General features: G+C 42.4%; 1 protein-coding gene across 1 annotated transcript in view; it reads left to right on the top strand.

Annotated features, from left to right (window-relative positions):
- LOC129326274 (transmembrane protease serine 7-like) overlaps positions 1–21,036 on the top strand; it is a 50,400-nt gene extending 29,364 nt beyond the window's left edge. The window contains exons 10-18 of the mRNA XM_054974430.1: positions 5,055–5,161; positions 7,279–7,415; positions 9,663–9,770; positions 9,889–9,999; positions 10,605–10,721; positions 15,986–16,163; positions 17,450–17,718; positions 19,336–19,472; positions 20,866–21,036. Of these exons, the coding sequence (XP_054830405.1) occupies positions 5,055–5,161; positions 7,279–7,415; positions 9,663–9,770; positions 9,889–9,999; positions 10,605–10,721; positions 15,986–16,163; positions 17,450–17,718; positions 19,336–19,472; positions 20,866–21,036 (1,335 nt within the window). The remainder of the gene's footprint in view (positions 1–5,054; positions 5,162–7,278; positions 7,416–9,662; positions 9,771–9,888; positions 10,000–10,604; positions 10,722–15,985; positions 16,164–17,449; positions 17,719–19,335; positions 19,473–20,865) is intronic.
- Positions 21,037–25,051: the final 4,015 nt, after the last annotated feature.

The following is a 25,051-nucleotide window of genomic DNA, read 5'->3' as shown; positions in this document are numbered from 1 at the left end:
CGCCCATGTAACACCTCTCCTGCGTGAGCTACACTGGCTTCTGGTGGTCTTCCGGGTGCGCTTCAAGGTGCTGGTTACCATCTTTAGAGCGTTCCATGGCTTAGGGCCTAGGTTTTTACGAGATCGCCTGCTGCTACCGATAGCCTCCCACAGGCCGGTACGCTCCCACAGAGAGGGCCTCCTCAGGGTGCCATCGGTCAAACAATGTCGGCTGGTGACCCCCAGGGGGAGAGCCTTCTCTGTCAGGGCACCTGCCCTCTGGAATGAATTGCCCCTGGAGATACGTATGGTCCCTGACCTACACACCTTTCCCTGTGCCCTTAAGACGTTATTATTCCAACAAGTGGGGTTGGCCTAAATGTGTTTTAATTGAGTTGTCCTGTTTCTGAGTTAAATTATTTAATATGTTTATATTTTATATTCTTATTGTTTTATATTTGTATGTTTTATCTTTGCTGTACACCGCCCTGAATCCTTCGGGAGATGGGCGGTATAAAAATTCAATTAAAGTAAAGTAAAGTAAAGTAAAGAATATACTGTTCCTTTCATCAGCTCAGGCTTTAGACTCAGAGTCTCTCTAAATGAGACAAATTACATGAGGATGCACAAGTGAAGGGAGGCGCAGTGTTAGCTAGGAAGCCAAGTTCTAAAAGACAGATTGGAAGGCTTTGTCAATTTTCCTCCTCTACAAAGCCTGCAAATATCACTCCTCAGGGGGTTTATTTTCTCTTCGCCTCCCTGAAGGGGATGCATGAATCTCTGAAGCAGAGTTCATTAGACGTCTGCAAGAGGCACACAGGTTTCCTGGAGCCTTGCTCCCTGGGGCTTGCTTCCAGTGCTTCAAACTGGGCTTCTAACCAGGAGTACAGAAATGAGGTCTGTGAGAGGTGTTTTGACAGCATGATGACTTGCCTGCCTGGTGTGAAGGCTGCAGACATCACGTGCTATCTTGATAGGTTGATAGATAGTGCTGGGGAGGAGTCAGCCATCTGTTGCATGTTGGCACTAATGACAATGGAAAATGTAGTTGTATGGTCAAGGCTGAAGAGTCTGGGACTCTTCAGTTTAGAAAAGAGACAAAGGGGGCATGATAAAGGTTTATAAAATTATGCACAGGATAGAAAGGGGAACTTTCTCTCTCTCTCTCAAAATACCAGAACTCAAGGGTGTGCAATGAAACTGATGGGTAATAGATTCAGGACAGACCAAAGGAAATACTTCTTTACACAACAAGTGATGAAGATGTGGAATTCACTACCAAAGGATGTAGTGATGGCCACAGGCATAGAAAGATTTGGCATAGACAGATTTAAAAGGGGATTAGACAGAGTCATGGAGGGCAGGTCTCTCAGTGACTAGGAAATCTCCACATTCAGAGGCAGTGAACCTCTGGATACCAGGGCCAGGAGGCAACTTCAGGGGAAGGCCTCAGCATCTGTGCCCTGTTGTTGGCCCTCAATAATAATTGGTTGGCTGCTTAGCAAGACAGGATGCTGGACTAGATGGGCCATTGGAATGATCCAGCAGGGCTCTTCTGATGTTCTTAATCTAGTGGCCACTGTGACAATGATTTCCAATATTAAATTATGTATCCTTTTGTATATTGCCTATCATTTCCTTGACAACTGCTGCACCATCTTAATATTCAATGCAGACTTCTTAAAAAGATCACTACAGATGAAGAACCAGCTTGCAAATGCTCTTGTGAACAGGCCCTCAGCCATGCCATTTCTTCTCTCCACGAGACAAGCATGTTGTTCTTATTGCATCTTTATGCTGCTTGCTTAGCCTTAGTGTGGGACACACTTTCTCCTCATTGCAAGGGTGGATGAAAGAATTATTTGACCCTATACTTTGGATGTGAGAATGAGAAAAGTTGGAGGGATAAATTAAAGATTTATTAAGTTCTCAATACTCAAATTCACATATTTATTCAGTTTTTGTTTTAAAAAAACTTTAATTCAGTTGAATAGTGCTTCCTAAGCACATCCCTAGGAATAGATTGTCCATTCAGTTTGGTGTAGTGGTTAAGAGTGGCAGGACTCTAATCTGGACAACTGGGTTTTATTACCCACTCCTCCGTTTGAAGCCAGCTAGGTGACCTTGGGTCAGTCACAGCTCTTCTAGAGCTCTCTCAGCCCCACCCACCACACAGGGTGATTGTCGTGAGGATAATAATAACACACTTTGTAAACCACTCTGAGTGGGCATTAAGTTGTCCTGAAGGACAATGTATAAATTGAATATTGTTGTTATTATTATTATTACATGAATGTAGCTGGGAACAAATAAATGTACTCATTGTTAATACTCATTGTTATTATTATTTATGGCATTTAAAATCCTGTTGTAGAAGAATTTCACAACTTCACTTTGGAGTCTTCAGCATTAGTCAGAAATGGGTCTCTCTCTCACACACACACACATATACACACACACACAGAGTTCTGTGAGATGAAGTTGCAAGACTCTGAGCTCTTTGATCTCAGCACAAAGCCTGAGTTTCTCTCTCTCCCCCTTTGGTCAAGTAGCTGTAGAGGGAAATGAAAGGTTTCCTTGTCAGGGAATGGAAAGCTGCCCCTGCTGTTGGCCTGCATCAGCACGGCCTTTCTCACCAGCTCTCCGATGTGCTGGCAGCTCAGCTGTGGCAGCCACTCTTGCACCTTGAGGTCTGGCACATAAAGACCAGCAACTGCTCCTGGACTGGCTAGCTGTGGGTAGTTTCTTAGATGCTGGGGCCCAAGCCTGCCTAAAAGCACTGACCTAGAAGGTCTTCCTCTTGCTCCCTGCAATGTAGTGACATGAGCATCAGAGCTGAGTAAGTTTGCTCAGAAGCACCCTCTTCTTTATTGTTACTCCCCGCCCCCTCCAATTCCAAAACAGAATTCAGGCGAACCCTCGTGTTGATTAAACTCTGGCAGTTACAGGTGGAGAACAGACGGCATGCTCAAACTGAATCCAGACTAGACTGGGGTGATGATAGTTGAAGAAGTTGATGTGCTGGACGGGATTGGCTTGCCTATTTTAGTTCGGGTTAGGTTATCTCAGATTAATCAGTTGATCAACTTGGGGATACTTTTAGAGCCATCCTTGCTTTTTAAATGGTTAGTTCACACTTGTCAAAAGTTTCTCTTTCAGTTGCATCTCCGGGAGATTGCTTCTCTTCTGCACTTGGCTGATCAGGCTATGCCGATCTGCAGCACTGTAACCCCTAGACTGGATTACTGCAATGCACACTTTGTGGGAGGACCCCTCAGGAACTCTGAGGAGCATTTGCTAGGGTAAAATGTTGTGGTTCATCCACTGACAGAGCCCAACCACTATTCTATTTATTCTGAAACAATATCACTAGCTGCCTACATGCTTCCAGGTTCAGTTTAAGGTGCTTCACAAACTGCAGTTCATGTACTTGAAAGACCCCTTGCATTATATGAACCTGTGCACCTTCTTGCATCTGCCCCATGGGATATCCCTCCCTGTACCTAATACATATAATCCCTGTGAAAAACTGGGTATTTTCTTGTATCACTCCACAATTTTGAAACAGTGTATCAGAGGACGTGCACCAGGCTCCATAATTACTGGCCTTTAGAAAGGTATGTAAGACAATTTTGAGACTGAGTGTAGTGTAGCAGTTCGAGTGTTGGACTAGGATCTGGTAGAACCAGTTTTGAATCACTCTGTGCCATGGAAGCTTGCTGGGTGATCTTGGGCCAGTCACACACAGTTACCCTTTCATCATTCTTCTCTCCTCCATTTTATAAAGTTGCTTTGGGTCCCCACTGGGGAGAAAGGTAGGGTGCAAATAAAGTAAAAATAAATAAAGGAATTCAGAATAAATAAAAGAATTCCACATTTTGTTGAATGAAGAGACAGGGCCGGATCTACGGTTGCCACCGCCCAGGGCAACTGTAGTCAGGATAGCTGCGCGCGCGCATAGTGCACGCGCGCTCCTGGCGCTGCGTGATGACATCACTCCCGTGACATCATCACGCTGGGGAGCCCCCCGCCCCCGCAGCAAGCTGGCTGTCCCGGCGCGCCACAGAGCTGGCGGTGGCGGCAGCATGAGTGCTTGGAGGCTGCCCGCGCCGTTCATCTGCCCCGCAAGACAAGGGGTGGCCGGCTTGCCGCGCGCCCCTTGTCCTGAGGAAAGGTGAACGGCGCAGCCGGCCTCCCAGCCACCCGTGTTGCCTTTTGCCTTTCCTACAAGACAAAGGACGGCCAGCTTGCTGTGCACCCCTTGTCCTGAGGAATGGCGAACAGCGCGGGTGGCCTCCCAGCCACTCGCGCTGCTGCCGCCGCCAGCTCCGCGGCGCGCCGGGACAGCCGGCTTGCCGCGGAGGTGGGGGGGGAAGGCGAACAGCGCAGGCAGCCTCCCAGCCTCCCGAGGCAGGCAAAAGGCAGTGCGGGTGGCTGGGAGGCCGCCCGTGCCATTCGCCTTTCCCCAGGACAAGGGGCGCGCTGCAAGCCGGCCGCCCCTTGTCCTGTGGGAAAGGCAAAAGGCAGCTCGGGTGGCTGGGAGGCCGCCCGTGCCGTTCGCCTTTCCCCAGGCGCGCTCCTGGGGCTGGCAGCGCTCCTGGGGCTGGCAGCTGCACCTGGCGCCCCCTCTTTGGCGGCGCCGGGGGCAGACTACCCCCCCTGCCCCCTGTTGATCTGGCCCTGTGAAGAGATATTACATGTAATATGTGTTAGTAAGTGCCACTACTCATTTCAAATTGTATGATTGTTGGTACTGAGTATGAACATTTTCTTATGGAAGCTACCTTGAACTTAAAGGGTTGGATCCGATGGCTCTCTTGCATGAAGATGGATCTTAGGACATGATTCTACCACTTTTTTGAACAGAGAAAGATTTCCTTCAACAAAGAAAAACTTTTCTCTTCAGAGGAAGCCTTTCTTCACTAGAAATATTCATTCTCCATTGGAGGCTTTATTTGTTGAAGGAAATCTCAGTGGAACAGTGTCGTAGGATTCCCAGTAATCAAAGGATCCAATCCAAGGAAAAGTGAGAAGTATTTAGTTGTCAAAAAATGAAATGTATTTTCCCCAAACAGACTTCTCAGAAGAACTTTGGTATAGCATTGAAATTTCGTAACTATACAATCAGTGAAAAGAGCATTAAAGGCTGTGAGCATGGATGGTGGAAAATTAATGAACATATGTAAGTATTTAACAGTTTAACCCTAGTAATCGTTTTCTGGGATTAAATCCCATTGTGCAGAACTGAGTAAGATTCGAACACACATGTTCAGGATTGTTCTCTAAAGGGTAACAATGTTTATCTATTACCATGGTTCCTTTTCAGTCTGTGAAGGGTTTCAGGTTTCACTATAAAATGGCTGCCAATGGAGACAGAGCCATGCACACATGCATCCCCAAGAGGAAGAGGGATGGGGAATTAAACATACACATGCACTTAGAAGAAGCTCTAATGGGGACATAACACACACATGTGTGCACACACATACCAAAGATAACCAAGTGGGGAAAGGAATGTTTCACTGCTGTGGTGATCCCTAGCCCCCACTGCTTCACTGCTGATCGGTGTGAGCTCTGCACAGGATCTAGGATCCTTCTTCAGTGATCATTGGGGAGGATCCAAGTGAACATCCCTTTATTTTTATGAAGGCCATCAGTCACCAGTTTTGCCTTCATAACGGCCCTGCCTACATTCCCGAAGAACATGGTGAGCACTTAGGGAAGTGACTGCAAACACCATGACACCCACAGGAATGTCATTGGGGAACACTACAAGACTTTTTTTTTGTATGAACTTATCCAGCATCTAGCTGTGGCCCTCTGAAGGACCTAGTATGTGGAGGAGGCAGCATGTCCAGGAAATTTTATGACATTCATAAGAAGATAGACATTTTTAAAAGAAAGACTAAATCAGCATTGGGTAATAATTATGTTTATCAAATGATCTGTATTTTAAGAGAACTCTTGCCAAATTGTGTGATTGCCAGCCCCCTATCGAGGGCAGGGTTGTTGCATCCTGGCCCCATTCACCTGGATGACAGGGGGGGAGGCCCTTGGGGATGAAGCGCACACGCACGCTCCCATGCTCCCCCTGGAGCGGGGTGCGGGAAGCCCAATTCCTTTAAAAAATTAAATTTTAAGATCGCCCATTTGGAGGTGATGTTTAATTAATTGTGCTTCAGCACGACATGCAGTTCCCCCTTTTCCTTTGTGACAGGAGAGCTGTGAGTCACGCTGAAGCCCAATTCCAAACGGGCAATTTTTAATGAATTGGGCTTAGGTGTGACCTGCAGCTACCCCATCACACTGGAAAATAACAGAGTATGGGAACACTTTGTGCACAGAAATTGAATACCCTGCTATCCCCACCCCAAGCCCCTGAGGTGCTGCTTTGGCCCTTGGAGGATGCCAGTTAAACCTGGCCCAGTTGTACAGTGAAGAATTGGCAAGGACTTGTGTGGGGGTACCTCACTATCCCCTATATCCCCTCCCCTATTTCATCTTTCCTTCTCCTGCCAGCCTCCATATCCTCACCTTTCCCTGCTTCCTTCTCTTCTTACCATTAATCAATCTGCCTTTTATCTCTTTCCATCTCCAGCTGTATTTATTTGTTATTTACTTCATTTATATTTACCTTTTTCCACAGCAGGAACCTGAGGCTCACATTGTTCTCCTCTCCTCCTTTTCACCCTTACAACCACTCTGTGTGGTAGGTTAGGCGGAAAGTGTGTGACTGGCCCAAGGTCACCCAGTGAGCTTCCATGGCAGAGTGGGGATTCAGACCTGGATCTCCAAGATCCTAGTCTGTAACCACTATACCACACTGGCTCGGGGGTGGGGGGGGTGGGGGCTTCTGTTGAACAGCAACCAGCAACCAATTGAACAGTAACCAGCAGTGACCAATTCTTGCAAGTCCCATGGTAGCAAGAGGCAATGAGTTCTCACTCAAAGTCCAAAACAACTCTATAAAGTGCCCTGACCCTTCCCTCTGCCTTTTCCTGACAGAAACTAAGGCTTTGCAGCACTGTTGTTGCCTAGCAATGGCCATTGAGTTTATCTGTTTTTTTTTTTTAAAAAAACCTTCAGGCTTTTTCATTTGGGGGATTTGTTTTTTTAGGTTTCAGATTTTTCTGCCTTTTCAGGTTTGTAGAAAGATCTGTCTTGTCTGTCCATAGTCCCAATTTACAGATTTCAGTATCCACAAATGGGACAATGTTGAGAATTAGATAGATTGATAACCTTGGTTATATATTGAGAAAGATATTACACATTGCATGTTAACTCCCATTCATCTTGTAGGTACTGTGGCTATTACATTGATCATCAAACAATATTCCGTGTTGCAAGCTTTGTGGCTAATGTTGAATTCCAATGTAGTTCCAAGCTTTCCGAGAGGCCATTTCTGGTGGAATATGCAAGCTACAACATCAGCCAACGTAATATCAGTTTTAATTTTCTTTGCATTGTATGAAAAAAATTGAATGTAGCTTTAATGAAAACATCAGAAGCTATTATGAAAATGTAGAGGAATGCCTTGCTTGGTATGTGGGGGCTGTTTTTAAAAATGCAGAGTTTTTTCCCTTTTCCTATGTTCTGTTTAATAGCCTTGAAAAGATGGTGGGGTTAATTTTTCCATACACTTAGCATTGAGACCCAATCCAAATTTCTGTCACACCTCTGCTATTGATTTTTAAAAGAAGGTCATTGAGAGATCTATTCTTGTATTTCTCAAATCTCTTCTAGCTGCACATAAAAATTCCGTTGTGCTGTTCAGGTTGTTTTGATTTTGATTGGATGCATCAGTCATTTCTCTTGTCCTGCATTTGTTCCTGTGCTGCACTTTGTATGTTTATACATGCAAACATTGACAGAGCAATAAATATAAATGATGAGCTGGATATAAAATGTTACTTTAGATGTACCCAAGGCCTGGGGCATGCTCAGTTGATTTTTTAACCTTTTCTTTGGATTGGCAGACCATCCATTCCCCATCATGTCACAAATTCCTTATGAAGCACTCCTTACTTTCCAAAGAAGTTTGTCAGGTGACATTGTGGGTGGCACGGAGGGGATTCAAGAAACAGGTCCAGATCTTCATTGGGACACAGGGCTGATCATCTGCTTCTTTGGATCTAGTTCTTTAAAAAGTTTTTTAATGTTTATATCCTAGCATTCAGTTTCAAGAAAGCTCCAACTCTCAAATTACGATAAAACTAAAATAACATTAACTGAAATCTCAAAAGCAGTAGTGAACAGATCAATTGCTAAAATATGAGCAAATAAAACCATCATTTTTTGGTGTCTGAACAACAGCAAGAAGGTGCTTGGTAAGAAGTATCTCTGGGGAGCTATTCTATAAGTGGAACACCATTGCTGAAAAGGGGTGCATCTTCTGTATTACAGGCAGGGAACTCAATGGGGTTTTGAAGATAATTTCAAAGGGTCAATGTACTTGAGAACCCTCTTACTGCAAAGCAAGGAACTATGTTCCTCACAATATCTAGCCAGATGTTAAGTTGTAAAAGTCTGTGGCTTGGATCATAGCAGTATGTGCAGAAGTACACTAGAGGAAGGCTATTTTTTCACCTGCTCCCTCCCACTTCAGTCTTCTGTACCCTTCAGAACTGTGGGTCAGTGGACCTAAAGGAACATGGTGGGGAGCAAAATGCCTTACTATTGAAGGAGCTGCTGCTGTACTGACAGAACAGCACTTTATGATCTAAGCCATTAATAGATCAATGATACTTCTTTAGTGAAGTTTGGACTTCCCTGTAAGAAATTAAGAAAAACTGTAATTAAGGGCACAGGGCAGACAATGCCTCATATTTCCACCATGTTCTAGAATATTTCATGCAGGGAAAAACCCTTATGTCCTTTGCACATCATCTTTGATAAATCTGTGTGCCAGCTTTTAACAGAATTTTCCTGGTCACTGTTAAGGGTTGATAGATTTTTCATTTCAATTTTTGACTAACTCCAGAAATAATATTTTAATTAAATATTTTATGTATTTATTTTATTTACATTATTTGTAGTCCACCTTTCTCATTGAGACTCAAGGCTGATCATTCCATGTGCACTAATACAGTCAATTTCAAAAGTCTTTCAATAAATAATGTAATAGGGTATATAAATGCAAATTTGCAGAGATCTAAAATCCAATACAAAGTTGACGAACTGCTAAAAGAGAACACAAGCAATTCTAAGACTGACATTTTAAACAACGTAGAAACTATCCAGTAAGATCATACTTACAGCAGCAAACAGTGCATAGTAATAAAGTCTACAGTCCCTGTTCCTTTACTTATGCTTACCTTTGGGGACCACTTCCTTACAGTACAGCCCTCCTATTGGAGTAAAAAGCCCTCTTGAATAATTGCACATTTTGTGGAAAGCCAGGAGAGTGGGAGCTTTCCTCTTCAGGTAGGCTGTTCCATAAGGTAGGGACCACCACAGAGAATGCACGTGTAGGGCAAACTGTTGGTTTTGCCCATGTGTGAGGTAGCACCTGCAGAAGTTTGCTTGTGTGAGTCCCATAGAGGTAAATGGGAGTATCTTGCATTGCTCACATTAATTTCAATGAAGGACATGTGGGACAGCATCTAGGCAAGTTGTGATACATCCTAATAGAGAGAATTGCTTGGAAATCTAGAACTTACACCTCTTCCCTGTCTTGCCTTTAGCCTGTCCACTTGGATCTTTTGAATGCTACACTGGATTGTGTGTTCGCCAGGCTCAGCGCTGTGATGGGATCAATGACTGCTTTGATGAAAGTGATGAGCTCTTTTGTGGTTAGTACTTGCTCATGTGAAAAGAAAAAAACCCACAAAGATGGAATTATTTTTTAAATTCATGTCTGTTATGGCTCCACTTGAGATTTGCTGATGTTCCCTTCCTTATTCATTTTAGACGTGTCCAAACAAAACTGTAACACCAGCTTCTTAACACAGCAACATTCCCTTTTCTGTGATGGAATAAGTGATTGCGAAGATGGTCAAGATGAACAAAGCTGCACTGAAAGTGAGACACACAATCAACATATGTAGCAATTCCACACATCTCATGTTGGTCCCTCCATCATGGTTAATCTTGCCTTAATCACTAGATGCCTGTAGCGTTAGTAGTCAGACTTGCCCTCACGATATTAAGAAGGTTTATGAATATAGCAATATGATAAGCCCCTTTCCTTATGTGTTTAAAACACAGACAAGCTGCCTAGCTAGGCAGGAAATGGAAAAGTACTGGAAGTGAGCAGCCCCACACCCCCACACCCCAGAGATGCATTTTAAATAAAAACTCCTTTTTGATTGAACACCTTCTTCTTTATTAAAAGAATTTTCTAGAGGAAGGGATCATCGTATACATAGGCATAAAAGATCCTTAAGTTACCTCTCCTCTTGCTGCTTCTCCTTGTTGCTAATTCCCCCATTTACAAGGAGACCTCATAGGGTAACAGTAGCAAGTCAGTAGTCCTTTCAGTCACATTTGGGAGCATCCTTATTTGTCAGAAAGTACTATGAGCAAATAACTGAGGGAAATGACTAAGCATTGTCATTTTTATTTACTTGATGGAAATTACTAGATAGGAATACTGAGAATATTAATTTTGGGGCTGTTTGTTTCAGGCATTCCCTGCACCAACAATACTTTTAAGTGCAATAATAATATTTGCTTCAGAAAAAGAAATGCAAAATGTGATGGGATAGTGGACTGCCTTGACAGAAGCGATGAAAGCAATTGTAGTAAGTCTGCCTTATGTTACAGTCCTAATCATTTCACTATCGTAAGTAAGCTTTTTATTCTTTGAATGGATATGTCAATTAACCAGAAGTTGTGGAATTGGATTACTACTTTGCTTTGAAATCATTGTTTAAAATGATTGAGGATGTCAACTTAAATAGCATTCTGGGAAGAGCTAATAAGGATCTTAACTAACTAACAACAACAACAACATTTGATTTATATACCACCCTTCAGGACAACTTAACACCCACTTAGAGCGGTTTACAAAATATGTTATTATTATCCCCACGACAATCATGCTGTGAGGTGTGTGGGGCTGAGAGAACTCCAGAGAGCTGTGACTGACCCAAGGTCACCCAGCTGGCTTCAAGTGGAGGAGTGGGGAATCAAACCCAGTTCTCCAAATTAGAGTCCCGCTGCTCTTAACCTCTACACAAACTGGCTCTCCAATGCGCTGTAATTCCAGAAAACTGTGCATATACAATATGAATGCATGTATGAAGCAGTAGTAATTTGAAAGCTCAAGCAGACAAATAAGCAGGCCACTTTTTCGTTTCAGGCCAAGTTGACTGTTCAGGTGTGGGACTGGCTCTGGTAGAAATTCTCCACAATACACTTGGCAGTTCATAGACTTCTCCCTCACTCATGTGAAGATGCACAGTAGCATATGTTCTTAGCCAAATCACTTAAAACCCAAAGATAGTTCAAGTGCTCTGATATGCCCTGAAATCCTAACATAACTGAAAACTCCTACTAGTCTATCAATGGCTTGCATTATTCTATACATCCCAAGACTTCAAAGTTGCTTTCCTGTGTGAAACAGGAAATTCCAGTTGCAAAGAATTCCTGTATTGCATTGAGAGTGCATTATCCAATGTGTGTGAAAGTAGCCCTAGTCACTGAGGTAGCTCCTTACCCAATATGGAATCACTAACAACCAGGCCAGCCCCTAACATCTGGCATCTCTAGCCAAAGTTTCAAAAGGCCCAGCTTGTGCTCTCCTGTAGACATGAGCATGAACGGGGGAAAAAACCGAACAGGCTGTTCGTTGTTTGTTGCTGACGATGAACACGAACAAACAAATGGAAACCAACATGTCCCATTAACGAATGTGTTCGTTGTTCGTTGTTCGTCAGCACTAGAGTGGCCCCCTTAGCACTTAGAGAGCCCATATTCACAGGGAATGTGCAGCAGGCTTTCCTCCAGCCATGACCCAAGTTTTGTCAAGATTGCAGTATGGATCTCGGAGGACGGAGACCACAGGCTCGGGTGGTGCGTCTTCAGGTGCCTGGTCAGGACCATCGATGACAGGTGCTTCGGGTCATTGTCCCTGCACACCAGAGCATCACAGACACGGCACCACATGGAGGTCATTCAGAAGGGCCCAAAAGTGCCTCCATACAGCTGATTTGAACCATGGCCCACTAACTGTTCCTGGGGAGGGAGGGCGAAGGGTTACCGGCTGCAGCACGGGTGGATTGCAGGCAGGGACAGCACCAGGAGTTTGGGATGTGGATGGAAGGGATGTTTCATCGAACCCAAACCATTCCTCCATGGATCCCTCAGCCTCTTCCTTCTCAAATGTTTTAAAGAGTTCCTCTTCCTCCAGTGGCAAGAGCTCTTTGGCCTCCTCCACAACCTGCACAGGTGTTTTTTGGGGAGTGGGAGTCTCTGCTGCTGCAGAGCCCTGCCCAGTACTGCTTCCTGTGGGGCAACCCGGACAATCTTTGCACTTCCCCTCACAACCACCCTTGGCCCCCGCACATTGTGCCAGCAAACAAGAAGGAGGAAAGAAAAGGAGACAACACTATGAGCCCTCAGTCGAGGTGCCCACTGAGCTTGGCCCCAGGGCCTGGCAGCAGTCCTGGAACCAGAGGCTAGAGCCCTAGCCTAGCACACCCAGAAGCTTGACCAGATCAGGCACTTATACTACTACTACTAATAATAATCAATGTGAGCTCTCAGCCAAGGTGCCCACTGAGCTTGGCCCCAGAACCTGGCAGCAGCCCTGGAACCAGTGGAGAGATAGATCCCTATCTAACCACACAGAAAAATACCAGCTCCAATGCACTCTGCCTGTCTCTCTTCCAAAAGGCTAGCAACAGCTCTCTCCCACTCCACTGCTTTTTGAAAGTGAAAGCCAGAACTGGGAGCACAATACCCTTTTATAACCAGAGGTCTCATTGAGAAAAGCAGGAGGTCTGTGGTTGGCAGTCAGAACTGCCTAACAGGGTTTGCAGGGATGAGATTGGAGTTCCCATGGCCACAGAACACTCCCTCCCTCCCCCCTGGTGTCTGCTCCCATGTTACCAATTGTAATCAATTTCCAGCTCCACACTTGGAAGGAAGATCTGCCCATCAAGCTAAATTGGGCTTTGGGGTGTCCAGAGCGACAGAGGGAGTGCAGACAGAGTTCAGGCAGTCCTTCCTTCTGTTGCTGAGGCAATTGTTTGAAGGTGCCTGAGTGTCTGGCTTCACGAACAGTGGATGAATGCAACAAACGAGGCTTGCGACGACCACTTGTTCGTCTGGAATGGCACCTCACAAACGGCCCGTTCGCAAATGGACGAACGGGCTGTTTGTGTTTTTTTTTCATTCGTAATGCTGTTCATGCCCATGTCTACTCACCTGAGCCACACAACCCAATTCTCATACGCCAGCCCGAGAAATCTTTAAGAATTGTGTTGTAAAAGTTGCACACACACAAAAAGCTTTTCTCCAGCAAGCCCGTGTATTTTCTCATTGCTACCAGCCACAAGCTTGCATAAAAATGATAACTTTAGTGGGACATTGGCCAGAGGATAGTGTCATGTAGTATTCTCTGCACATGCAGGAGGCATCATTCCTGTGAACATCACCTGTGCACACCACTTGAGAAGACCCTTAAAGCTTGGTGAGAGATTTAAAAGTAGTGTGTAATGCCACGTACAGACCTGATATAAAGAAAACAAGACAGACAGACAGACAGACAGACAGACAGATAGATATTTTATTCGGTATATAATCAGCACAGGTCTCTACAATAAAACCAGAGTAACAGGATAAATAAAAACACACTAAAATACATGCTATAAAAATACATTAAAATCTATCTACAAGATTTACTTTAAAATTCCCCACCTTCTCTAGAGAGATTAAAATCAAGGTGGGAAAAAATGCTCGTTCTCATAAGTCCCCAGCCCCCCAACTACATTAGTCTTTGTGAATCTTGTGGGCTATAGCTAAAAATTTGGCAGAATTCAATATGTATTGTGGATTAGGGTCGAAAAGTAGCTTTTGGCATATTCTCTCATCTGTAAGCCCATAAAGCCATAAGCTTTACTCTGCTGTCCTCATAGAACCTACAGTGTAATAATAAAATCAAAAAGAGTCCAGTAGCACCTTTAAGACTAACCAATTTTATTTTATTGTAGCATAAGCTTTCGAGAATCAAGTTCTCTTCATCAGATGCCTGATCCGAACTGGATCAGGCTTGATTCCGAACTTGATTCTCAAAAGCTTATGCTACAATAAAATAAAATTGGTTAGTCTTAAAGGTGCTACTGGACTCTTTTTGATTTTGCTACTACAGACTAACACGGCTAACTCCTCTGGATCTATGACAGTGTAATAATATGTGATCAATCGATTCTATGTTTCCTGCCCCACACGGGCAGAGCTGCTCTATCAATAGTACCTTTTTGTACCGGCCTTCTGTTACCACTGATGGAAAGATGTTACATCTGGCCACTGAGTAGGCCCTGCAGTGTGTTGGGATCTCTACCAGTGATAAATACGCTGCCAGGGCTACTACATATTTTATTTTCTGTGGGGCCCAGTAGCTAGGGACCCATACAATATCATTCTGCCTTTCTTTGCCATATATTCTTTGTTTAACTATCACCTTAACTTTTCTAAGTGGCATTATCTGCAATGACTCGAAAGAGAAACCCAGGGATATCTTGTGGTATACAGCCTTAAGACAAGACGAGTGCTGGCTTTCTTTGAGAATTAGAGCGGTAATATCAGAGGGATTATGACATAGTCCCAGCCAGACATTTATGGCAGCTGGAGTTATCCTGGCTTCTAATCTAAACAGACCTGTTTCTAAGCATAGGCTGGCATTGGGGGCACTGTTTGGAAACGGAATATTGCTCTTAGAAATTTTGACTGGATCTTTTCCAAAGGAGTAAAGCTTGAGGGAGGGGTAAAGAAAACAAAAGTCAGATGCCTTGATTTTAATGTACAAACTCATGCACCTGAATGAACTTATTGAATCATGCCTATTGTAATTTATTTCTTTGGGCTCCTCTCCTCTTTGGTTGGTCAATGCTCACTACAAAATTTGAGATTCCATCCATTAGTTCTTTATGCTTTCTGTACATCGCTTTTGGGGCATTTGATTTTATTGCAGAGCAGAGGAACCATTTTTGCATGCCATAGCTTCATCCATACTCCACACAGACTGGAACTCACCACAGCCAGAAAGAAAAATGGTGAGATTTATCAGGATAGGGTAGTTGCTGGGACTGTCCAGGCACCCATCAAACAGATATCAGACTTTGCATGAATTCTGGATTGGGACAGCTATCTTAGACCCTTGAGACTGAACCAAAAATACTCAGTTGCGTTTTAAAGGCATTATTACTTTACATCTGAAAGTCTCTCTGCACGAGACATAGGAAACATGAAGAACATGTGCTGGGAGATGCAATGGTAGCAGGGAAGGATACTTTAAAAAGACAGAGCCAGTGGCAGGACAAAGACTTTGCTATATACTGGGGCTGTGTGAAGACTCTGTGAAATGCCAGAAGGAAACTTCAGTCCATTATAACCTTTCCAAGTCCAAGCCCAGCTGCAGCTCATTTCCATTCCTCATCTGAAGAAGAGAACTTGATTCTCGAAAGCTTATGCTAAAATAAAATTGGTTAGTCTTAAAGGTGCTACTGGACTCTTTTTGATTTTGCTACCACAGACTAACACGGCTAACTTCTCTGCATCTATGCCCTCTGGTTGTGACCCTACACAGTTTTATACTGGAGAGGTGATTGACAGAGCCTTCAGGGAGGCAAAGATGAAACTGACAAACCCTCTGAGGAGCGATCTCCGCTGGCTCTGTCTTTTAAAACTATGCTTCTCGGCTAACATTGCATCTACCTACACTTGATGAACATGTGCCGAGGCATCTTGTTTAAAGAGACTCTGATTTACTGAAAAATCTGTAGCCCACTGCAGTCCATTGCTGCAGCAAGAAACATGTTAAATTGTTGTTCCTCTTTTAAAGGTTGTGGCAGTACAAAATACAGTCATAAACTGCACCGGATTGTTGGAGGTTCGGATACACAAGAAGGTGAATGGCCATGGCAAGTCAGCCTCCTTTATGGTGGAGTTGCTTATTGTGGTGCGTCAGTGATATCAAAAGAATGGCTCCTCTCAGCTGCTCATTGTTTTCAGGGGAACAGGTGAGTCATTAGCCTGGGTTCATTCCTTTCATTAATCAATGGTATTGCCATGAGATAGACATGGAGCACAATGGGTCCCCTGTTCTTCCATTAATTTGTTACAGTCAGCCATGCAATGCAATCACGCAATTTCCAGTCTCCATTTAGGAAAATGGTTTGTCTTTCTTTGCATATGCTAAGGGCCAATGCACAAGATTACTTTGCTCCTGGAGGTTGATTTCCTCTCATCTGCCCGTAGCAGTTTACTGTCCATGCCTCGTGGGTCCTTTGATTTGTCTGGCATGTAAAGAAACTGCTCTTTTTGCAAGTCATGGCTCCATCCACACCCCACAGAACTGGGGAGCTGCTGCAGACAGAAAAAAAGGGATAGGTCGCCCAAAACGGGATAGTCACATAGGTCAGCCTGTGATATTTCCTGATGCAATACTTGCAGGTGCCTTAAATCTATTGATTTATTTAAGATATTATTTCTTTCCACATTTCTTTTTTTTAAACACACAAGGCTACCATTTGTTCATAGCAGTTGCCTGCACATGGCTGTATGGCTACTTCTGGTTTATTTCAGCAAAAGTAATTATGATATGATGTGAAGCAAAACAGTATCATTAGCACATCAGTCCTATGCAAAGTTAATATAGTCTAAGTTCAGAGAAATCAATAGACTAGCTTGCACTGTCTAAGTACTATACTAAGGACTGGCTTGCTCTGAAAAGTAAATACCATGTAGCTAAATTAATTAATTAATTATCATTTATAACAATGGAAAAATCCTAGGAACAATGGTACATTTCATGTCTCCTAACTGTCCCCTCCCCACATCAGCATAGAGGAAGGGAATAAAACTTCTAAAAGTCTGGCCTCCTCAACTTGTTATCTGGACTGAACTTCAACTAATTGGCCTTTATCCAACCCATTACTTCAGCCAGACGTTAGTTCAGTACATCCTCCATCTCTCCTGACTGTGCTGAAAAGACATTGGTTATCATCAGAGCTGGCAATGCTTCACTTCAAACCTCTTGACACACAGAGGTTAAGTAGCATGGGGGACAAGATGGAATGTTGTAGAACCCACAGCACAAATCCCATGAGATGAGCGATTGTCCCCCTCACATCACCCTTGAGTATTGGCTGGCCAGGCAGAAATGGAACCTAATGTGGGGTGGACCCACATTTACTGTCCAGATTTCTCTGACTTATGTTTAAAAAAATCATTAAAAATTAGAGCTTTCCTGCCATGTTCCAGAAATTATTTATGGATTCTTAAACATTAATTTGTTTTTGATTAGGTTATCAGATCCCAGAACCTGGATAGCTCATTTGGGAATGCGCACTAAAGGGAAAGCCAAATTTATCTCTACAGTGCGAAGAATAATCGTTCATGAATATTATAACAGTAGAAATTATGATTATGACATTGCCCTGCTACAGCTAAGCACACCATGGCGTGACACAATGCGATGGTTAATTCAGCCGATATGTATACCACCCACATCACATAGAACGCACTCTGGGGAGAAGTGCTGGGTAACAGGCTGGGGACAAAAGCAAGAAGCAGGTGAGCTTTCTTCCCACTATGGGCATCAAATTTTGGTTTCCTCAACACAGAATTATACTTATTTTCTAAAGCACATCAACTATCTATAATCTGTAAGGCACCACAAGAGGCAGAGATGGGAAATGATTTATTTTATTTATTTATTTATTATATTTTTAACCCGCCCTCCCCGCAAGCAGGCTCATGAGATATGAGGAGATATGAGGAGATGGCTTGGTTCTGGGAGATCATCCCATTGACTTAATCTGTCCTGGCTAAAATTAGAAATGAGGATATAAATTGGCAAATTTACATTTTTTTAAAAAAAATTCTCTTGAAGAAATAACTGAGTCAGCCTTGTAAAGGGTAGATAATAGTAGTCGGGTTAATGTTGAATTGGTCACTTGGTAATTTTTTTAATGTCAGTAAAACTTAACTAATAAAATAAATGATGTTGTTTAGCAAATAGAATTTTTCTCTCCAATACTAAAATACATTTTTTAGTTTTTTCATGTTAAATTACATGAAGGAAATATATTAAATAAATGAATACCACAGGATATTGATGGGGATTATTAGAGATTTTTGGGGGGAGGGGAATCAGTAAAATGGAGGGGAACTCCTCAAATGTCTGGTGCACCCCTGCCTCTTGTTAGTGGAAAAATCTGAGCATATAGTTGAACACGCTTTCCTGTCTCTCTAATGGTCTAGATGCCTCCTCCCCAAGCAGCTCCTACTAACAAGAACAAGCATAAGTCCCAAGTTATCAAAGCTTGGAACCATAATTATGCTGAGGATGATTCATGACACCACAGGTATGCCAGGTTGTTGTCTGGCACCCCTGGGAGCTTAGGAGGCAGAGCAAGGTGAGAAATGATGTCATACTATAGAGAGTTTGGGGAGGGGGTGGAGTCCAGAGTGTTGCCTAACATGCTGGCATCACACCCAGGGTTTTACCTAGAAGTGACGGCAACACATCACACAATGTCATTATTGCCTCCCACCTTTCTCCCGTCAGTTAAGAAGCAAGGTCCGATCCACCAGGAGGCTGCTCATCAGAATTGGGCAAATGCCTCTGAATCAATATGAAGGCTCTGGTTGAAGTCTTGCATTTGCCTTACAGCTCTTATATCCACTTCTACAAATTGCTTGATTAGCATAGTGGTTTGTAGGATGATCGGTGGACAGTGAACATGTTCTGATCCTAAACCCAGCTAAAGCACAGAGCGAATTAAAGACTTTGAATTAGGATGTCCCTGGAGTTTGTGGGCCTGAGTGAGTTAGGGAAGAACATAGGAGGAATAACTCAAGGACATGGGAAAAGGTAGATAGTGCAGGGATAGCTACAGGAGAGGTAAACAGTTTAAAAGTTACAAGTGAATATGTTTCATAAAAAACGTTTCCATATTATTATTGCATGACTCTCAACTAATTGCTACTCCACTTGAAACACGTTATTCTGCTGTGAACTCAGTATGTGGTCACTTTCTAACACCCTTTCTCATTTGCAATATTTATCTTCCCTAGAGGATTTAAATAATTCATTAAGTAATCTAAAGTACAAAACCTTTTCTATGGAGATTAATCACTAGAAATTATCTTCTTTCCTTCATTATTAAGTTTAAGTTTACTTTTCAGATGATGAAGGATCGGCAATTCTACAAAAAGCAGAAGTAGAAATTGTGGACCAAACATCATGTCATTCAACATATGGGCTTATCACAGCACGGATGCTGTGTGCTGGGGTGATGTCTGGGAAAAAGGATAGTTGCAAAGTAAGTACATGCTGTCTTATCTACAGCATTTGTTAGCAAGCAATTCCTTATTGCTTATTTCGTAATTGCAGAAAAAGTCAGTTCTCTATTGAGGAACATTGATACAAAACCTAATGGTATTAAGGCCATGAACTGCAGTTAGCATATAACAGTCCAGCCCAATGTAATATGTTGTTTATGTTAAGACCTAATTATCACATACAGTAGATAAAATGGAAAAGTTTATGTAGAGCTGAGCATACTTTACCAAACTTTGAGACACACGATTAAAGGCTCTTCCATACAGAAAAATTTGCCATATTTAGAAAAATAGATGTTAGGGAAAATTGATTATAGCTTAACTTTCTCCCAAGGACACTAGTTTTCTACATTCAGGGATTTCAGTTTGCATGGGAGAATGTTTAATCTGGTGGTTTATCTCCACCATATGTTTGCTGCCTGGTGTTTTTATGAACCAGAGCCAAGTTCAGAATGCTTGCCGAGGATTTGCTTGCAGAATCAAGATTATGAGATTATTAATATGCAGGGTACAGAAAGTCAGATGTTTCATAACCCTTGACATTTCTTTGGGTCATTCCCACACTGACAGTGCAATCCTAAGCAGAGGTATACCCTTCTAGGCCATTTAATGGACTTAGAAGGGTGTAAGTCTTTTTAGAATTGTACTGTTAGTGTATGTCTTTCAGTCATTAGTTTTGGCTCTTCAGCCTTGTGTAATAGGAATGTGGGCTACCCATAATCTTCCTGATTATGTGCAGTTGCCATTTTGTGTGAACAGGGGAAATATATGTATTTTTTATCTTTGATATGTGCAAAATCATACCCACAAGTAATCTTGGTTAATTACGATCACACATATCCCAAACTGGAAAATGACAACCACATGCATTATGTGTGTTACATGTAGTATAGTATCACCTTTTGTGCAGTTGGCTAGCCAAACTATAATGACTGAAAAGGGCTTGTGCTTTTGTGAATTAGATTCTCAGTTAACATTCTTATTCAATTATATTTGTAGATCCTTTCTTCAGCTTCAGCTTATATTTTGCAAGACATGTCTTTCTGCACTGCTAGTTGTTATCTGAATTAGGTTGGGCAACTAGCAGAGTTTCTATAGTTTTTGTGACTGGCAGATTTCTATTTGTGAGCCCTTTTCTCAACCCCAGAACAGCTGAACTGTTATTTGATGCACAGGAGCCATGCCAAAAAGATGTGGCAGCCCTGATAGGAAGGGGCTCAGTGTTCTAGACAAATACAAAGTTTCATTTCCTTTATTCTTTTACTCAGGAGTAGTTTTATCAACATCGTTAAACAGTTACAATCATACAATTGTTTTAAAACTTGTTTTCAAAATGGGCTTTTGAAAAATCATGCTTGTTTGTTTGTTTTTAAGGGAGATTCTGGAGGCCCTCTATCATGTCGAAGCAAAGGTGGTGGAAAGTGGTTTTTGATTGGCATTGTGAGTTGGGGTTATGGCTGCGGAAGAGCAAATTTTCCTGGAGTATACACAAGGGTGTCAAATTTTGCTACATGGATCCACAAATATGTGCCTTCAGTTTTTTAATTTAGCAATTATTAAACACCAAGTCCACTATGGAATATTTCCATTAAAATCAAACTTTTAATAAACATTTGGCTCTGTTTTCAATTTGCCATTCCATATGTCACACCACCAGCTGGCAAATAAATTTGTATGCCTCTGTATTTATTGTGAATGACATATAAAAAGAAGTTATGAAAGACTGAGATTCTATCTCTTTTAACCTAAAATATTACCCAAACATTTTTTATGACATCTAATCTCTGTGGCTTCGGTTTTGGCCAAAAATATCTGCTGACAGAAAGTTTCTGTCAGCGCAGTGTGACTTTCTTACCTTCCCCTGCCCACTGAAGCCCCAAATGACTCCCAAATGTGGCTCCCGTGTGCCAGGGGAACCCCAGAAATAGCATAAAAGGAGAATCGGAAGTCTGCTGCAGGAGGGGGAATTGGTAAATGTCAGCCTCCCTCCATCAGTGGAAACCATTTGTAGGATCCAACCAATATATTTTCCACGATTATTTCAGAAAATATTTGGGAAATAAATTGAATTTTATGATAAAAGAATAATATTATCTATGTTATTCAAATTATATATAGTTAGACATAATCAATATGCAGCATGCTTTACATATAACCAGGTACCTTGTGTTTTCAGTTAAAAGATTCAGTTCAGGCAAAAGCTTGTGACTCAGACCTTGGAGAACTTCAGCCAATGGGAGAACACTGATCTGTCCCAGTATGAAGGCCAAAATAGATACTATCTTGGAATGAAAAGTAGAAATTAAAATGAAAGCTAGTGGATAGGTTGTCAGCCAAAGACTGGAGAGACTCATGTTCAAATTTCCCCTTTTTCATGAAACTCATTGTGTGGCTTTGGACAAGACATTGTGTTTCAGCCTAACTTATCTAACACAGGTGTAACAAAATAGGAAGGTTTGGAGAAGGACAGATAAACTGTACATGTCAGTATGGACTCGTTGGAGAAATAGAAACAGGATAAAATAGACATACATAGCAACAATTATCTCTGCATATTTTTTTAAACCCCTATGGGTTAAAAATCCAATGTTTACTGAAGGCCAAACTACACATTATGCTGTTTGATGGGCTGTGTCCGGGTTACCCCAGCCTGACCTGAAAGCAATCAGTTACATCATGTCAAGCTGATAGGAACTGATTTCCTAAGCACATTGGAGATTGTACTGGACCATGGCATGGGGAGGGAAGGGGCCTCATTCAGCCTTCTACATCATTTTCCAACCTGAGGTTTTGAAACGGCCTGTGTACTAATGAGTTATATGTGGCAAATAATACCTGAACGTCTTTTGGATTGGAGACATGGCATGGGGGAAAGGCTGAAGCCCTTTCTTGCCTTATACTGCAGTCCCAATCTGAATTCAGGCCTTATAAGCTTGGGAAATTAGTTCCCATCAGTGTGATATGTGACTAACTGCTTACAGATAAGGTTGTAGAAACCCCAACCCAACCCATCCTATAAAGTAATATGTAGTTTGGCCATGAGATAAAAATGCAGGAGAAGAGGTCACATATAAAAAGAAAAGGGGCAAGTCTCCCCTTGTTTTGTTTCCACTCATCCAAGTACACTTGCTTATGCAAAGGAGCACGATATATCCCAAAAGACCAGAAAAAAAGGGTGGAAAACCACAATTGGAGGAAGAAAAACAGTCAGGTAATAAATATGGATATAAGTAGTGTTTTCTAATATATTTAAAGTAATCAGTGCTCTAAATTTACTCATGAGAAAGCATCTTAGTATAACAGCGAGGTAGCGTGAAAAATGTGAATGAAAACCTCATTTTTATTTATTTATTATTATTTAAAGCATTTATATTCTGCCTTTCCACGCAAATAGAGTCCTCAAAGTGGCAAACATCAGGCATTAGAACATTTAAAACATTAAAACAATATTCAATATTGGATCTCTCACTTGTTCAATTGCTCTTTGCCTGATTGATATTCATATGAATGAGGAAAGAGTTAGTTCCCACACAAGCACACCAGCTTCCTGATTCTGAATTTTCCAGGTCAAAACTTGGAAGCAGAGCCCCAGTGTAGATCATCAACAAGGTGTAAGTGTACCAACTGTTTCCAGTGCATCCTAGGGCAGGTGTCTCTCTAGACTTGTTCATCCTGGGTGCACTTTTGGAAGTTTGAGCTATGGTAGTGAATGCTATCATATTTGCAATGGTGTGGTTTTTTCCTTTCCTTTTATTCCCCGAGGAGCAGTGGAAAATATTTACTCCTTATTCTTTGGATGCAAGGGCGAAAAGGACTGAGACATAGTTTGCAATTGCTAAGGTAAATTTAGGATCCTTATCACTAAGCAGAAGAGCCAGGGCTTCTGGAGTATAAGGGGATGGTTGGTTAATGTAAGACTTAACAGTGCAATCCTCTGCAGAGTTACGCCAGTCTAAGCCCATTGATTTCAATGGGCTTAAACTGGAGTTACTCTGCAGAGGATTGTGCTGTTAATATAATAATTCCTTATATTTTTAAAGAGCATACATTCAAGCAAGGATTGAAAGGATGTATGGATCCTATTAAGGCCACAAGGGCAAATTCTGTCGGAATAGGGCCTATTCAGAAATCTCCACAACAAAACCATTGTGGGTATTATATTCAATATTGCAAACAAGACAGCATTACAGTGTCATGGGATGGTAAGATAGTACATAAAGGGGGTATTGATTTGGGGGGGGGGGGAGACCAAAAGATACAGGTGAACAAACTCTGCAGGCTCTCGAAATCAATCTGCTATAATCGATTTCTAGGACACGTTTTTAATCAGAGAAAATCCTTTGGATTTGTCCATCTCAAAAATATCATTTTACTATATAATTGAGTAAGTGTATTTCAGACAACTCACTTTATACCCTGGTGTACCACCAGTGGGCACTGCCATGGAGGGAAGCCTAGGCAAGGCACCACGTCCCTCCAAAAAACATGGCATGGTGGTATTAGGAGCAGAGCAGATGGCAATACACTCTCCCCACCTTAACCCAGCCGGTATTAGGAGCGGAGCAGGTGGCAATGCTCACCCCCTTTGAATCAGTAGGGATCAGGACCGCAGCAGTTGGCAATGCCCCCCACCTTAACCCAGCTAGTATTAGGAGGGGAGCAGGTGGCAATGCCCACCCCCTGCCTTAACCCAGCTGGTAGTAGGAGCAGAGCAGGTAGCAATGCCCACTCACCTTCAGCCAGCTGGGATCAGGAGTAGAGCAGGTGGCAATGCCTGCCCCCTGCCTTAATCCAGCTCTTATTAAGAGCAGAGCAGATGGCAATGCCCACCCCCACCTTAACCCAGCTGGTATTAGGAGTGGAACAGATGGCAATGCCCACCCCCTGCCTTAATCCAACTGGTATTAGGAGCAGAGCAGGTGGAATTTCCCATCCCTGAACAAAGGAGGAAATTCCTAAGAGACCACTAATACAATAAAGAAAATTGTCTCAGTCTAAACAAATACAATTTATAGGTTGTCAACTAATTTTTGTGAATTACAATATAATGCACTGTTGCTTTAACTTGGTTTTGCACTGTCATTCTAATCATCCCTCTAATTAGCCGATAACCTGTATTTGTGACTATGATATGGTTGGGCAGTACTCAGAGAAAATGGCATAGGGAATCACCATTGCCTCACATAAAAAGACCAGGAAGAAAGGAGTAAGTAAAGGAAACCTTGCATTTTGAATTATATATTTACTGTAACTTTATTATGATTCATTGTAATTTTGTGTAGCACATCTGTTGTAAATAGATTATTTATCATATTGTAGGCAGTAGAATTCTTGGCTTGAAAAAGAAACTGCGAAATGGGCTGTCTAAAGAGCTGGCGTACCCGTTGCCAACTGCCCAGGAGATTTGGGAATTTTTCCTCCTGGAGCATACTCACCCATCGTTGGATATCAGCGGAAATCCTGCCTAAAACCAGAAAAACATATCAAAGAGACAATTATTGAAATCAACAGATGATTGATACTTACCTGAAAGGGACATTGTGATAATTGATTAGTAATG

Source organism: Eublepharis macularius, chromosome 3 (genome assembly GCF_028583425.1).
Source record: "Eublepharis macularius isolate TG4126 chromosome 3, MPM_Emac_v1.0, whole genome shotgun sequence".
NCBI lineage: Eukaryota > Metazoa > Chordata > Lepidosauria > Squamata > Eublepharidae > Eublepharis > Eublepharis macularius.
The sequence above is the reverse complement of the archived record's forward strand: the minus strand, read 5'-3'. Positions and strand labels throughout refer to the sequence as shown.